General features: G+C 47.7%; 1 protein-coding gene across 2 annotated transcripts in view; it reads left to right on the top strand.

The window, feature by feature from the left end:
• The window catches only part of PDZRN3 (PDZ domain containing ring finger 3), a 241,806-nt gene extending 227,672 nt beyond the window's left edge, over positions 1-14,134 (top strand). The window contains exons 6-10 of one of the 2 annotated variants that reach the window (XM_061197159.1): positions 5,778-5,876; positions 7,052-7,114; positions 9,383-9,484; positions 10,808-10,924; positions 11,651-14,134. In XM_061197159.1, the coding sequence (XP_061053142.1) occupies positions 5,778-5,876; positions 7,052-7,114; positions 9,383-9,484; positions 10,808-10,924; positions 11,651-13,219 (1,950 nt within the window). In that variant the 3' untranslated portion in view covers positions 13,220-14,134. The remainder of the gene's footprint in view (positions 1-5,777; positions 5,877-7,051; positions 7,115-9,382; positions 9,485-10,807; positions 10,925-11,650) is intronic. The other variant, XM_061197160.1, reaches the window with a different exon arrangement.
• The last annotated feature ends 742 nt before the right edge of the window (positions 14,135-14,876 follow it).

Genomic DNA, 14,876 nt, shown 5'->3' with positions numbered 1-14,876 from the left:
TCCTTAATTTTTGTCAGTTTGATTGCTATGTGTCTTGGTGTGTTCCTCCTTGGGTTTATCCTGCCTGGGACTCTCTGTGCTTCCTGGACTTGGGTGACTATTTCCTTTCCCATGTTAGGGAAGTTTTCAGCTATTAATGCTTCCAGTATTTCCTCAGGTCCTTTCTCTCTCTCTCCTCCTTCCGGGACCCCTGTAATGTGAAAGTTGGTGTGTTCAGTGTTGTCCCAGAGGTCTCTGAGACTATCTTCATTTCTTTTCATTGTTTTTTCTTTCTTCTGTTCCGTGGCAGTGATTTCCATCATTCTGTCTTCCAGTTCACTTATCCGTTCTTCTGCATCAGTTATTCTGCTATTTGTTCCTTCTAGTGTATTTTTCATTTCAGTCACTGTATTGTTCATCTCGGTTTGTTTGTTCTTTATTTCTTCAAGGTCTTTGTTAAACATTTCTTGCATCTTCTTGATCTGTGCCTCCATTCTTTTTCTGAGATCTTGGATCATCTGTACTATCATTACTCTAAATTCTTCTTTGGGTAGATTGCCTATCTCCACTTCACTTAGTTGTTCTTCTGGGGTTTTATCTTGTTCCTTCATATGGGACATATTCCTCTGCCATCTCATTTTGTCTAACTTTCTGTGATTGCAGTTTCTGTTCCAGGCTGCAGGGTTGTAGTTTTTCTTGCTTCTGCTGTCTGCCCCCTGGGGGAGGAGGCTGTCTGAGAGGCTTGTGCAGGCTTCCCGGTGGGAGGCAGTGGTTCCTGCCCACTGGTGGGTGGAACTGGGTCTTGTCCTTCTGGCGGGTGGGGCCATGCCAAGGGGCGTGCCTAGAGAGGGCTGTAGGCTCAGGAAGACTTTATGCAGGCTGTCTGCTGATGGGTGGGGCTGTGTTCCTGCCCTGCTGGTTGTTTAGCCTGAGGCATCCCAGCACTGGAGCCTGCAGGCTGTTGGGTGGGGCCAGGACTTGGTAAGAAAATGGCAGCCTCCAGGAGGGCTCATGCCAATGAGTACTCCTCAGAACTGCCACCACCAGTGTCTTTGTACCCTCAGTGAGCCACAGCCAATGCCCATCTCTGCAGGAGACCCTCCAATACTAGCAGGTAGGTCTTGCCCAGAGTCTTATGAAGTCACTGCTTTTTTCCCTGGCTCCTAGTACACACAGGACCCTGTGTGTGCCCTCCAAGAGCGGAGTTTCTGTTTCCTACTGTCCTGTGGAATTCCTGCAATCAAACCCTGCTGGCCTTCAAAGCCAGACTCTCTGAGGGCTCCTTCCTCTTATAACCAGACCCTCAGGCTGAGGAGCCTGACGTAGGACTCAGAATTTTCACTCCTGTGGGAGAACTTCTGTGGTGTAATTATTTTCCAGCTTGTGAGTCGCCCCCCCAGTGGGTATGGGATTTGATTTTATAGCAGTTGCACCCCCTCCTACCATCTTGTTGTGGCTTCTTTGTCTTTGGATGTAGTATATCTTTTTTTGGCAGCTTCCAGGGGTTTTTTGGTCCATGGTTGTTGAGCAGTTAGTTGTGATTTGATGTTTTCGTAAGAAGCGGCGAGCTCACATCCTTCTACTCCACTGTCTTGTCTCTGCCCTCGTGTGGCTTGTTAAGTGACACTTTTCCAACTTCTGTTTAGAGTTCCCAAGAAGATCCAGATAACACAAGGAAATATTATAGCCGATGCTATCTTAACATCACTGTCAAATACATACCTAGAGTAAACCCCAGAGTAATACCCTGTGCTTTGTTTGTTTGCTTGTTTGTTTTATAAATTTATTTATTTATTTACTTTTGGCTGCGTTGGGTCTTTGTTGCTGCACGCGGGCCTTCTCTAGTTGCCGAGAGCGGAGGCTACTCTTCATTGCAGTGCGTGGGCTTCTCATTGCGGTGGCTTCTCGTTGCGGAGCACGGGCTCTAGGAGCGCGGGCTTCAGTGGTTGTGGCTCATGGGCTCAGTGGTTGTGGCTCGCGGGCTCTAGAGCACAGGCTCAGTAGTTGTGGCGCACGGGCTTAGTTGCTCCGCGGCATGTGGGATCTTCCCAGACCAGGGCTTGAACCCGTGTCCCCTGCGTTGGCAGGTGGATTCTTAACCACTGCGCCACCAGGGAAGTTCCCCTGTGCTTTATTATTACTGAAAATGTGCTTTACCAGCATCTGTTTATCCAGTACCACACATCCTTTTTAGAACCAGACCATTTCCAAGATAGAAAGCAGCTCCTAGAGGACTGCCCTTAAAGTAGAATTGCGCCCCCCTTCTTGAGTCTGGTTTAAAGGATCAAGTCCAAAAGCTGTGCTTCACAGCCAGCTGGAATTGGGGTGGGGCTTGGACCTCCTCAGGCGAGTGTTTCAGATTGGAGTTGGCTCCTCCCATGCACTGCCCTGACACACAGCATATGCCTCAGGCTGGAGCCAGGCCTGGGCTTCTCCTCCACAGCAAGGACGTAAATTGGCCTTTGCAGTTTTTAAGTCAAGTCCATCCAGAGTGAGAATGTGAGTGTCCCCATGACAGCCTGTCCTGGGAAAATTTGCAGTGGGATTTAAAGGCTCAGTGCAGTGCTGGGCTGTATATCATTCTGCTATAGTGAGGAAGCGTTGTTTTCAGAATATCAGTGACTGCAAACAGACCTGGTAATCAGAACCTCTTCTCTACCAGGCAAAAATGTCATGTTTCACCAACATGTGTTGTATGTAACATAAGTCCAAACAGCATTTATGAGGAATCTATGACTAATTTTCAAACCACATATGGGGTTAAGGGCAGCATATAAAAAGGGTTTAAGTAAGGAAGAATGTAAGATACTGTTCTTGATTAATTATCAGTGATTCAGGTGAAAATACTTTAAAGCAACAAATGTTTTAGGATATCTTCCATGCCAGCCTGCCGTTTTGTTCAAGGAAAGTTGTCTCTCGTTATAGTAGTTCTTCAAATTTCTGTCAATCAAAATATTGACCAAAAATAGAGTAGGAATGCTTTTCAAGTTAGGTTTTGATCAAAATCGTATTGATTGTAGACAGCAGACTGCACACATTTTTGGGACTAGGCCAAATGCATGAAATCTTTTTTTACGTGTCAGACCTTCATCTGTCACATTCCTTATGAGTCTTCCTTTTTCCTACTTGAATACTCCTAGTACATCATGCTGTTTTTTTCCCAAGACATCAGTTCCAGACTTTTCACTTTCCCGAGTTCTTAAACGGAGCCCTCAATTCTACATGTGTATTACAGAGTCATGCTTCTCAGACTCTCGGTGGGGAAATACCGGGGGGACCAGGTTAGCCGGTTGGTTTAATTTTTAACATGTCACTGACCAATACGTGATTCTACCATGAGTGACTCCATAGTTCGCCCCTTGCCACTTCAGCTCAATAGTACCTGACACAGTCTTACGCTGTGGTCAGTGAGACAAGTCTGCTAATCCTGTCCTTGGCGATCATGACAGTGTCTAAGTGCTATAAAATTTCTAAACACTGCCCTCATTTTCTGCACCTACCTCGCCATGACCTTGAAGCAAACTTTGAGTCATAGTAGAATGAAGCCCAGTGGAGCTCTGGTATCTTTTGACCTTTCTTAAGAGCTATTCACCTTGGTGGCCAATCATTCAGTGAAAACTATAACCTGTAGTATCATTTTTATTCTGGTAAAAGTCATATCACAATGTTTATTATCTTTCTAAGTTTTCTTCTTATAGCCTCTCCAGTTATCCTTCTCTCTGCTTTGGTTGTACGTGAACTTGTTCCAGAACCAGCTGGCTTCTACCTTGAAGCCAGGGCTCTGTGGCAGCAGTGGGGCTGCAGTGGTGCATCTGGAGCCAAACGAGTAATCAGGAAGTTGCATGGATTTACACTACCTCTTAGGAAGCGCCGAAACGGAGAAGGTCTTCCCTTTTGCCTGTACCCAGATGAAGTGTAACCTGAGACAGAGACTTGGGCATGCGTTTGAAACATGAGGATGATGTGGGCCTAGTATATTTGCGGTATGCAAATGGGTTATTCCAAAGTACTGGAAAGAATGCGCCCTCGTGGTTAAACTCGTGCTACCTCTTTGATTGCTTCGTCTTTTTCTCAAAACACGAGAAAAGAAATTTCCATCCAACTCAACTAAATTATCAGAAATTAATGGGATTTCATTTAAGGGAAACATGCCAGGTTGCTAAAGCTATAATGAGGAAGTCATTGAATTAATTAACATGTCAATATTCAGAAAATAAAATTATCTTATTGGGGGGCGTGAGAAAAACACGCACTCAGCTGCAAACAACGGCTGTGACTTCAGGCAAGAAGCTGCCTGCATGTATTGTACTGCGGTTTTCTGTGGACTGTCTCTGGGCCAGTCACTGTGCTGAGAGCTCGGCAGTCTCGTCTCAGTGACTCTTCACCCTGTCCAAGCGGCAGGGTGACATGCGCTAGTGAGGAAGCAGGCTTAGATATAGTAACAAGCCCATGAAACCCCGTGATGAAGCTGCTAGAAAGAGCTAGAGTTGGGATCTGCACACAGGTCTGCCTGTCTTCCGAGCCTCAACTCTTCAGCACCACACTCTACTCTACACATCAGCCGGAAAGCCTGCTGAAAATATCGAGCAGATCATGGCAGTCTTCACTTAAAAGTTTTCCAAGGCTTCCCGTGATGCTGAAATCAAATCCGAGCTCCCTGACGCTGGCCCGTTGGCCCCACTGCCTGGCTATGCTCAGCCCGCCTCTCTCTTCCTCGTTCACAGGGCTTCAGCCCTCCTGGCCCCAGGGCCTTTGCACTTCCTGTTCTTCCGTCTCGAAAGTATCTATGGTATTGGGCACCCAGGGGAGGGTTCCGTAAATATCTGCTGTGTAACTGTGTTGAGCTTTGAACACAAAAACAACTGTGCCCTCACCAAGAAGAGCCAGGAGAGAGAAGATATTTCCAGAGACAGACCCCATCTCAGAGCTCCTGCTGGTTGGCAAGCAGCTAACACTAAACACCAGACCGGGGCCTCTGCCTGAGAAGTTATCATCAGGCAGCCCTTGGCCCTTCGTGCTGCCGCGTCTCGCGTGGGTGGTTGGCAGGATGGGTGGAAAGGGAGACTTGGCCCATGAACGCTTTCAGAGAACCACGCCACTTCCTCCAAGGGTCCAACAATTTTCAAAGTTCTGACTTCATTCCGAAGCGCAGGTTAATTGGCAAATACAGTGGCGTTCCCTGTGCCCTTGTGTCTCGCGTTTGGGCTCGCTTTGCTTTTATCTTACTTAATTTGCTGTAATAGCGGCGGAAACTAATTTCTCGACTGTAAATATCACAGCTGTTGGGGAAAGCATTAATTGCGTGCTATCACGTTACCCTCCTTCCTTGGATCAATTTATGTGTAGTCTGTTTGCAAGTTCTGTTACTGTGCATATTAACGGAACACAACGGGAAATAATCTCACCAAACACATTGGAAACATTTGTACTGAAATGGCTGGATGGTTTGGGGTTTGGAAATATTCTTGTTTGTGGCAGACGTTGAAAGAATGCTTTTTAGAAGCCCGACCCCAGAAGTCTTGACGCTGAGTGAAATATGGGTAATTTTTCTTTGGGGGGATCAATAAAATAACTATTTTCAAAATGACTTTATATTGACTGAAAGGTCAGAAATGCCCTGGGCATTGATCCCATGCCCGTAATCACTTTTTTGTTTAGTAAGTTAACTGCTCTGGCCACGTCGAATGCAAAGAAATCCAGTTCATCATTTAAACAAAATGTTTTTTTAAAGCATTTGACGTCCTCCCAGCCCTCACTGCCTGCCGGGGTCTCACAGGGAATGCCCTTTCTTTGTCTAGGAAGTGGATCTCTACAGAATGAACAGCCAGGACAAGCTGGGCCTCACAGTATGCTACCGGACGGACGATGAAGATGACATTGGGATTTACATAAGCGAGGTATCGAGGCTGATTTTTTATAACTATCATAGCAAGAGCGAAAGAGTTGGTCTCTTTTTTTTTTTTTTTTTTTTTGCCTTTTATGTGTTAACCAACCTTAACTCTGGCTCATTGAGATGTCTTTGGAAAGACGCAGACAGATTTCTTTCTCCCCTTTATCACGCTCCATGGAGTTACATCTTTACATAGGGGTTAAGTTCTAATGTCGGCACATAAGACAAAACTACCCTTCAGAAGCCTGCAAATCGGCCATAAAATGGAGCCGTTTAACATGGCTTTGTGTGTTCAACCCCGAGGGAAGAGCAGATTCACATTTCCCTTCTCGTGTTCATTGAATGGGATGGGGGAGGGCATCATTTACACTTTTTAAAGTATTTCTGTGTCTGTTTCTCTTTTTTCTTTTCTTTTGGTGCAGTGTGTATAGTTGAATTCACGTAAGTTCAGTGCAACTTCAAAGTACATAGACGGAAGCTCTCTTGATCTTCCCAGAGAAGACAATGCAAAGCAACTGATTTCAGGATGGATACCTGACCACGCACTGCCCTCTTTGCAAGCATAGAAACCCCATTTTGTCAGGAAATAAAATCCATCCCCATGGGATGAATCAAGGGATGTGTCTGCTAGGCTTATAATTATCCCTTTGGGTATACTTCACCCACCAAGCTTAAGTTGGCCCATCATTACTGCATTTCAGCGGTGTCTCTCCCAAACTCAGTCCCACTTGTCTCAATTATATTTCATTTTTAAAGTTACTTTCCAAAATTTAATAATACACATTTGGTAAAATAATTAAGCTCTGGTTGCTAGCCCACATGATGAAGGGTACCCTTTAACCTGTTCTACAGCACACTTTTGATTTTCATTCCTGTGCATGGAACAGGAGCCAGCTGTGCCTCTTCATCCCCTCAGGTCACCAGGGTCTGTGCACACTGCTGTGTAGCAGGGTTGCCGTGCAAGGATCCAGGAACACAGCCTGGAAAAAGGGCTTGGAAACAGATCAGTCCCTGTTCGTCTCCCTCTGCATGACCCTAAGTCTTGTTTATTTCGGTGCAAAACGAAAACACAGGGACGAGCACGATGATGTGTTAGAGGCAGACTTTGGAAAGGGCTGTTGTTTATTTTCGTGCGTGTTTCAGTTACCCACTCAGTGCTGAGATGTCTGCTGTGTGTTTCAGATCGACCCTAACAGCATCGCGGCCAAGGATGGGCGCATCCGAGAAGGAGACCGCATCATCCAGGTAGGTCAGCTTCCTCTGGTTATCACTCAAGAGCAAACTGGTTCTCATAATAGCTTTGGGGTGGAAATGCAGAAGTTAACAAACAGGGGGTCGCAAATATCAGGTGTGTGGTGAGGCCAGAGAAGGTAATGGCTGAAGTACAAGCTATGGAAAACACCTGGCAACAGGGTGTGGTGAGGCGTGAGACAGACTGGAGCGAGGACGCATGCCCCACCTGAACAGGAAAGCTACCCCAGCGCTTTACAGCACATGAGCCAGCTCACCTCCTTTCCTTTCCCTTCTCTTTGGGCCACAGACAACACATGTGGGCCAAATCAGGCCCACAGTTCTCGTGAACCAAAATAATGCTCATTTGAGCTTTCTCTGAAGGATTAATTTTGGACTGATCATTTCAAGTTTGAGCCATCTTTTAAACTCCATGACTCAGCATTTAAAGAGTAGTCTCCTTATCTGTCAAGGATACCTGTTGCTCTTTCGAGTCAAAATGAGACCAGTCTTTTTTTCCCTTTGTCTTTTAATTTAAGCTTTAATTATTTTTTTTAACAAGTAACATTTTTTATTGAAGTACAGTTGCTTTACAATGTTGTGTTAATTACAGCTGTACAGTAAAGTGACTCAGTTATACATGTGTATACATTCTATTATTTTCCATTACGGTTTAATCACAGGAGATTGGGTATAGTTCCCTCTGCTACACACAGTAGGACCTTGTTGTTTATCCATTCTCTATATATACCAGTTTGCCTCTGCTAATCCCAGACTCCCAATCCAACCCTCTCCCACCCTCGTACCCCTTGGCAACCACCAGTCTGTTCTCTGTGTCCGTGAGTCTGTTTCTGCTTCATAAATAGGTTTATTTGTGTCATATTTTAGGTTCCGCATGTGAGTGCTATCATAAGATAGTTGTCTGTCCCTTTCTGACTTCCTTCACTTAGTATGATAATCTCTAGTTGCATCCACGTTGCTGGAAAAGGCATTGTCTCATTCTTTCTTTTTGATGGCTGAGTAATATTCCATTGTCTGTATGTACCACGCCTTCTTCATCCATTCATCTGTCGATGGACGTTTAGGTTGCTTCCATGTCTTGGCTGTTGTAGCAAACAGTGCTACAGTGAACATTGGGGTGCGTGTGTCTTTTGGAATTAATTATAGTTTTGTCTGGATATATGCCCAGGAGTGGCACTGCTGGATCATATGGTAATTCTATTACAGTCTTTTTTAATCTCACAGAAATTGAGAGGCTTTGGTTCATGGGTAGAAGACTTAGCTTCTACCTCTGTTCGTTCCTGTCTTCTCATTTCGAATCCACTGTGTTTATACTTATCACTGCCTACCTCACTGCAAGTAATGTTCATTTCCTTTTTCCACTGCTTATTCTTACACTTGCCCTGACTTCAGCCCAGACTGTCATTCCTGACAGGGCTGAACCCTCAGGAGTAACGGCCTTTTCAGTGGCTCTGGTTTTCCACTAGCATCTGCCATTGGCCACGGAAGCACTGAGTTCCTTATCTGGCCCTCCCTGACTCCCGGACAACCCCACATCCCCTCGTTGACCGAGATCCATCACCCCCTTTGCTGCCTGTTCCTTCACTGGCATAGAGAGTCAGAGGGCAGGCTCCCCTTCCAGATCAGTGGGACCATTGCTATGTACCCTGGAGCTGAGACCTCCAGACCAGCAGAGCTCGAAGGTGCCAGGACAGGAAGCCAAAATCCTGCCAGAGAGTGATCAGGTGTGATGGTGAGAGACTCCCTCCTGCTTGACCTTCTGTCCCACCTTCAGACAGACATTAAAGTGTGAAACTGGGAACAGAGAACACTCTGCATAATTCCAGCACGTTCACGTACAACCCCCATTGCTGCTTTTTTCTCCCATATTATCTGAAAATTAGCTGTAGTCATGCTTTAGTATATTCCATTTAGACTCCTGCCTGAGTATATTTAATTATGTGTCATTAAATTGCTTAGATGTTTTCCCTCTTCACAATGCTGTGATTTTTCTCAGGGCTGCCTTTTGGAGTCCCAGCTACTCCTGTTCACGTAGCCTCCTCCTGTGCACTACCCCCGTGGAGGCCGTCATGTAGACCAGAGACACTGCGTCAGTTGGAGCAAGGCCTTTCCTTCTGAAAACCAGTGTATTCTTTTCCAGCTGCCTGGAAGTTCTGTGTTCCAGCTGTGAGTGGGTGACAGATGCAGGCCTGCAACAGTGCAGGATGATTCTGCACAACTTAATCACGCTACTTGCCCACCCCTCCACCTTTTTCTTTTTAGATTAACGGGATAGAGGTACAGAACCGCGAAGAGGCCGTGGCTCTTCTAACCAGTGAAGACAACAAGAACTTTTCCTTGCTAATTGCGAGGCCCGAACTCCAGGTGAGTCAGCTTCCAGCACGTGAAGCTGGGTCTGTAGTTCTAAAATCAGTTGCGAAGTCCCTGGCCCTGCAGGACACTGCCCACGCATCGAATCTGAACTTGAAGGTACTCCGTACCCCGGAAAGGTAATCTGAGTTGCTCGGACTTCCAATCTGTTTCTCGTTTTGACCTTTTAAGGAGCGTGCTGACATCCACCCTGGCATTTACACAGCGGGCCCCGCGCGTTTGTTAACGCAGGGAGCGTAATGAAGGAAAAGAGGAGGGAACATAACGGCATGGAAAACACAGCCAGGGTCATGCCCGTCAACATGTTTGATTTCCCAGGACCTGACCAGTATCTGTGTGGGTCTCATTTACAACTGCAGAGTGTTAAGGAACGTACAGCATGACTATTATAGTTAATATCTCATCATCACCAAAAAAATAGTAATTGTGAGATATGTTAGTTACTTGACTGGTAATTATTTCACTACGTATATGCACATCAAATCATCGTGATGTACATCTGACAGGTAGTACAGTTTTTACTGTAAAGAAAGGAAAGAAACTTTGGTCAGCAGACTCTTGCTTAAAGGGCGAAAGAAGAAGTATGATTGGCTTTGGGAGCTGTATATATGGTCTCTGGTGCAGCTGCTGGCCTCTGCCGGTGCAGTGCAGAAGCAGCCGCAGACAATACGTAAACAAAGGGGCTTGGCTGGGTTCCAATTACTGTTTTTAAACAAACAACAAAAATAGGCCACAGGCCAGATTTGGCCCACGGGTGGTAGATCTCAGACCCCTGAGTGGTCTGCTTTTTTACAGGCACGAGAGAGAAGAGCCTGATAAAAGTGCTAGGCCTTGCCCAAGACTAACAAACGGCTAGGTTCGTAGAGCTACCTTTTTTTTTTTTGTCAGAAAGAACTCTTTCCGTACTGTAAGTAAGTGCCTTCTCTTTGGGGCCTGCTAAACTTGTGTGTGGGCCGTCACGCAGAAGAGCAGGCAGGGCTAGGGCTCCTTGACGCCGCCCCTGTACTCAGTGGCCTCCTTCACTGAAAGGGGCTAACCTGGGGGAAAGCGCTTCACCCTCCAGCAGTGAAACAGCAGACCACAGCCCCGTCCCCCAGACGTGCAGGGTGGGAGCTGTCTGCACCGTGAGGGTGGCGGAGTTGTCTGTCGTGTCGTAGAGCAAAACGACAGGCAGCCTGCATTTCGATGACTCCTGCAGGGGGCCCCAGAGGTATTTCTCCCCAAGGCCACTGTCCCTTCTTAAAAATAAATAAGTAAATAAAATGAACGCGAAAGGAGCCTCAGCTGAAGCATGTGTGGGCGGCTGCCTCTCCCCAGCTGGACGAGGGCTGGATGGACGACGACAGAAACGACTTTCTGGACGACCTGCACATGGACATGCTGGAGGAGCAGCACCAGCAGGCCATGCGGTTCACCGCCGGCGCGCTGCAGCAGGTACCGCCCCTCCGCCCCGCCCGCCGCGGGGAAACCCCGCCCCCGCGTCTCCCTCGGGATGCCGGAGACCCTGAGCAACCCGGCTGCCTGCCGCCGGGAAGACGGCCAGGAAACTAACTAACTGCTTTTCTGTTCGCCCGAGTGAAAGGCAAGCCCATAGTTTCCCTGACCACGAGAGTGCTGTGTGGCTTACAAAGCAAAAGCAGTCATGCCCCGGTACCCCTGACCTTCTGATACTCGTTTCGAAACCAAACCCCCTGTGCCTGCATTAATGTATTGCTAGATCAGAGAAATAAAAAGTCACGTTTTCAAAAGCAAAGCAATTCCCTCTGTTTAACCTGAGCTGCTTGCCACCCTTTCCGTCCCTTCTATGCCACCACCATTGTCAGAGATACCCTAACTAACTACTAATCGAGGGCCCTAACTACTAATCGAGGGCCTTAGGAGCTAAAAGGACGTCGTCTGTGCCTCCTGCTTCCCGTGCGTGCACAGGGGTCCTCGAATGGCTGGAATCATTCGGAGAGGTAAGGTGACTATCGTCCTCCTTTCCCAGGTGCGGAAACTGAGGCCGAGAAGGAGGTTAAGTGGCTCCCCCAGGTCAGGCTGACCGGGTAGTTGACCCGTAGCTAATTCCCAGGCCCTCCTCCTACAGGAAGAGTCACACCTGGGAACTGCACCTCCGGCGTCCCTCACTGTGCCCGTGTGTTCTTGTTTTCTGTCGTGTAGAAAAAGCACGAGGAAGACGGGGGAACCACAGACACGGCCACCATCCTGTCCAACCAGCACGAGAAGGACAGCGGCGTGGGCCGGACGGACGAGAGCACGCGCAACGACGAGAGCTCAGAGCAGGAGAACAACGGCGACGACGCCCCCGCGGCCTCCCCGCCGCTGGCCGGGCAGAGGAAGCTCACGTGCAGCCAGGACACCCTGGGCAGCGGCGACCTGCCCTTCAGCAACGAGTCCTTCATCTCGGCCGACTGCGCCGACGCCGACTACCTGGGCATCCCGGTGGACGAGTGCGAGCGCTTCCGCGAGCTGCTGGAGCTCAAGTGCCAGGTGAAGAGTGCCAGCCCCTACGGCCTGTACTACCCGGGCAGCCCCCTGGACGCCAGCAAGAGCGACCCGGAGAGCGTGGACAAGGAGCTGGAGCTGCTCAACGAGGAGCTGCGCAGCATCGAGCTGGAGTGCCTCAGCATCGTGCGCGCGCACAAGATGCAGCAGCTCAAGGAGCAGTACCGCGAGCCCTGGATGCTGCACAACAGCGGCTTCCGCAACTACAACACCAGCGTCGACGTGCGCAGGCGCGAGCTCTCGGACATCACCGAGCTCCCCGAGAAGTCCGACAAAGACAGCTCGAGCGCCTACAACACCGGCGAGAGCTGCCGGAGCACCCCGCTCACCTTGGAGATGTCCCCCGACAACTCCCTGAGGAGAGCGGCCGAGGGCGTCGGCGGTCCCGGCAGTGAAGGCGCCGCGGGGACCGCCGAGGCGTACGGGCCGTCCCCAAAGAATCTGCTCTCCATCACGGAAGATCCCGAAGTGGGCTCCCCGGACTACAGCCCTTCCCCTGAAGAGCTGGACCCCAGCCAGGCCCTGGAGGGCAAGGAGAGGAAACCCAGCGACGGCAGCGGGAGCCCCACCCCCAGCCAGAAGCTGGGCGGCGGCTCGTACCTGTCGCCCTTCCCGCACTCCCCCTACAAACACGCCCACATCCCGGCGCACGCGCAGCACTACCAGAGCTACATGCAGCTGATCCAGCAGAAGTCGGCCGTGGAGTACGCGCAAAGCCAGATGAGCCTGGTGAGCATGTGCAAGGACCTGAACTCTGCCAACCAGTCGGAGCCGAGAATGGAGTGGAAAGTGAAGATCCGGAGCGACGGGACGCGCTACATCACCAAGCGGCCGGTGCGGGATCGCCTGCTGCGGGAGCGCGCGCTCAAGATCCGCGAGGAGCGCAGCGGCATGACCACGGACGACGATGCGGTGAGCGAGCTGAAGATGGGGCGGTACTGGAGCAAGGAGGAGAGGAAGCAGCACGTGGTGAAGGCCAAGGAGCAGAGGCGGAGGCGCGAGTTCATGATGCAGAGCCGGCTCGACTGCCTGAAGGAGCAGCAAGGGGCCGACGACAGGAAGGAGATGAACATCCTGGAACTCAGCCACAAAAAGATGATGAAGAAGAGGAATAAAAAGATATTTGATAACTGGATGACGATCCAAGAACTCTTAACCCACGGCACGAAATCTCCAGACGGCACTAGAGTATACAATTCGTTCCTATCGGTGACTACTGTATAATTTTCACTTCTGCGTTATGTACATAAGAGAGAACAAACACTACCGTTGAGGTAGCAATTCCTGCCTCGTTCAATGCGGCAAGCTTTTGTATATAAGATAAATAGCGTCATCATGTTTATAGTCGAAATCAGCGAGTCCTACCCACTCTGGGTGTCTTAGCTCTATTTTAAGCAGACAGAAACCACCCTTAACTGTCTTGGAAGGCAACATTATTAACAAAACAGAGCTTTTTTTCAAATAGCAATGGTACTTTTTATACTCGTTACCTTTTACATGAAGTTTTTAAATTTCAAAAAGATGTTTTATTAAGCATACCTTCACAGAATAATTTGTTTACACGCTATATTCATATACGAAAGTTAAACACAACTTTTTTTTTTCCTGCCGAAAACTCAGATACGACTGCCAGTATGTATTTTTAATGGAACCCTACTTTATAATGTTACTTTGCTGAATGTGTTTGTTTCATGTGAGTGACCGTTTAACATTATTATTTAGGTCAAAGCTTCAGCTCCAAAAACCACCAAACTCTGTGGTTCACGATGTATACTACACATAACCAAACCAGCAGTGTTTGTTTGTTTAGAATTGGGATACGCATTTAAACATTCTTCTTCTGGTTAAAGTTCCCAAGAGAGTGTAAAGGTTTTTAACAGAAGGCAAACTATAACGCAGCTTCGTGGAAGTTTAAAGCATGTTTGCAGATACTGCAATCCGTTGGAGGACTTTGCATGTACAGGAAAGTTGTGGATGGAGACAGTTTGTGGAATTTTAAGTGCTCCCTGTAGTAAACCTTTGCTTTGTAGCTTCGAAGGGACAGACTTTTACGAGCAAATTCAGAGAACCATGGTTAGTTATAAACAGTAAGTAAAATGAAGTTAAAATAAATTATTATTATTTTCTATTTGATATGTTTTGAAGTGATTCCTCATTTTGCAGTGGTGCCTATAAAATAAAAGCCTTTTGCAGTGTGTTTTTTTTTTTTTTCCTTCATTGTATTACCTGCTGCCTCGGAAGAATTTGAGCGTTTTCAGATCATCCACTACCTTCATTCTGCCCGGAATCCAAAGACAGGTCTGTTAGGAAAAAAGAAAAGAAAAAAAAAAGCAATCAAACTCACCGTTTAATCTAGCATTCGAATGACTGTCTGTCTGTCTTGCAGAAAGCCTCAACTTTTGGCCCACTATGCTATTAAACTGGAATAACTGAGCAAGTTTATCAACCAAGCTCGTGTTCACAACGAAACCCCTTTGGTTTACTGCCGCCATTACTGCCTGTCAGTAATATCTAACATCTCTGAGTAGCTAGGCCCAACTTTCCATTTCTAAGATGCATCTGCAAAAGCCACAATATTTTCATAGAATAGCAAGGGTCACCAAAGTGGGTGGGCTTCAAAACTGGTACCTTTCACACCGCAACAACCCACAGGATCCCAAATACTGAATTTGCTACAAATTGTTCCCCGATTATAGTGTTCACACAAATTTCAGCTAATTTCAGCTATGATGTCTACTAAAAAGACATACGTACATACATACACAAATGAACGAATGAATGGGATTACAAAGGGCATCATATTCATTTGCCATGATGCCAGACATCTGGTTTTCTCACTGAAATTTGGATTGAAGTGGCCAGGTGTTTAGGTATCTGAGAC

Source organism: Eubalaena glacialis, chromosome 7 (genome assembly GCF_028564815.1).
Source record: "Eubalaena glacialis isolate mEubGla1 chromosome 7, mEubGla1.1.hap2.+ XY, whole genome shotgun sequence".
Classification (NCBI taxonomy): domain Eukaryota; kingdom Metazoa; phylum Chordata; class Mammalia; order Artiodactyla; family Balaenidae; genus Eubalaena; species Eubalaena glacialis.
Note: the sequence above shows the minus strand (reverse complement) of the source record. Positions and strands in the feature narration are given on the sequence as shown.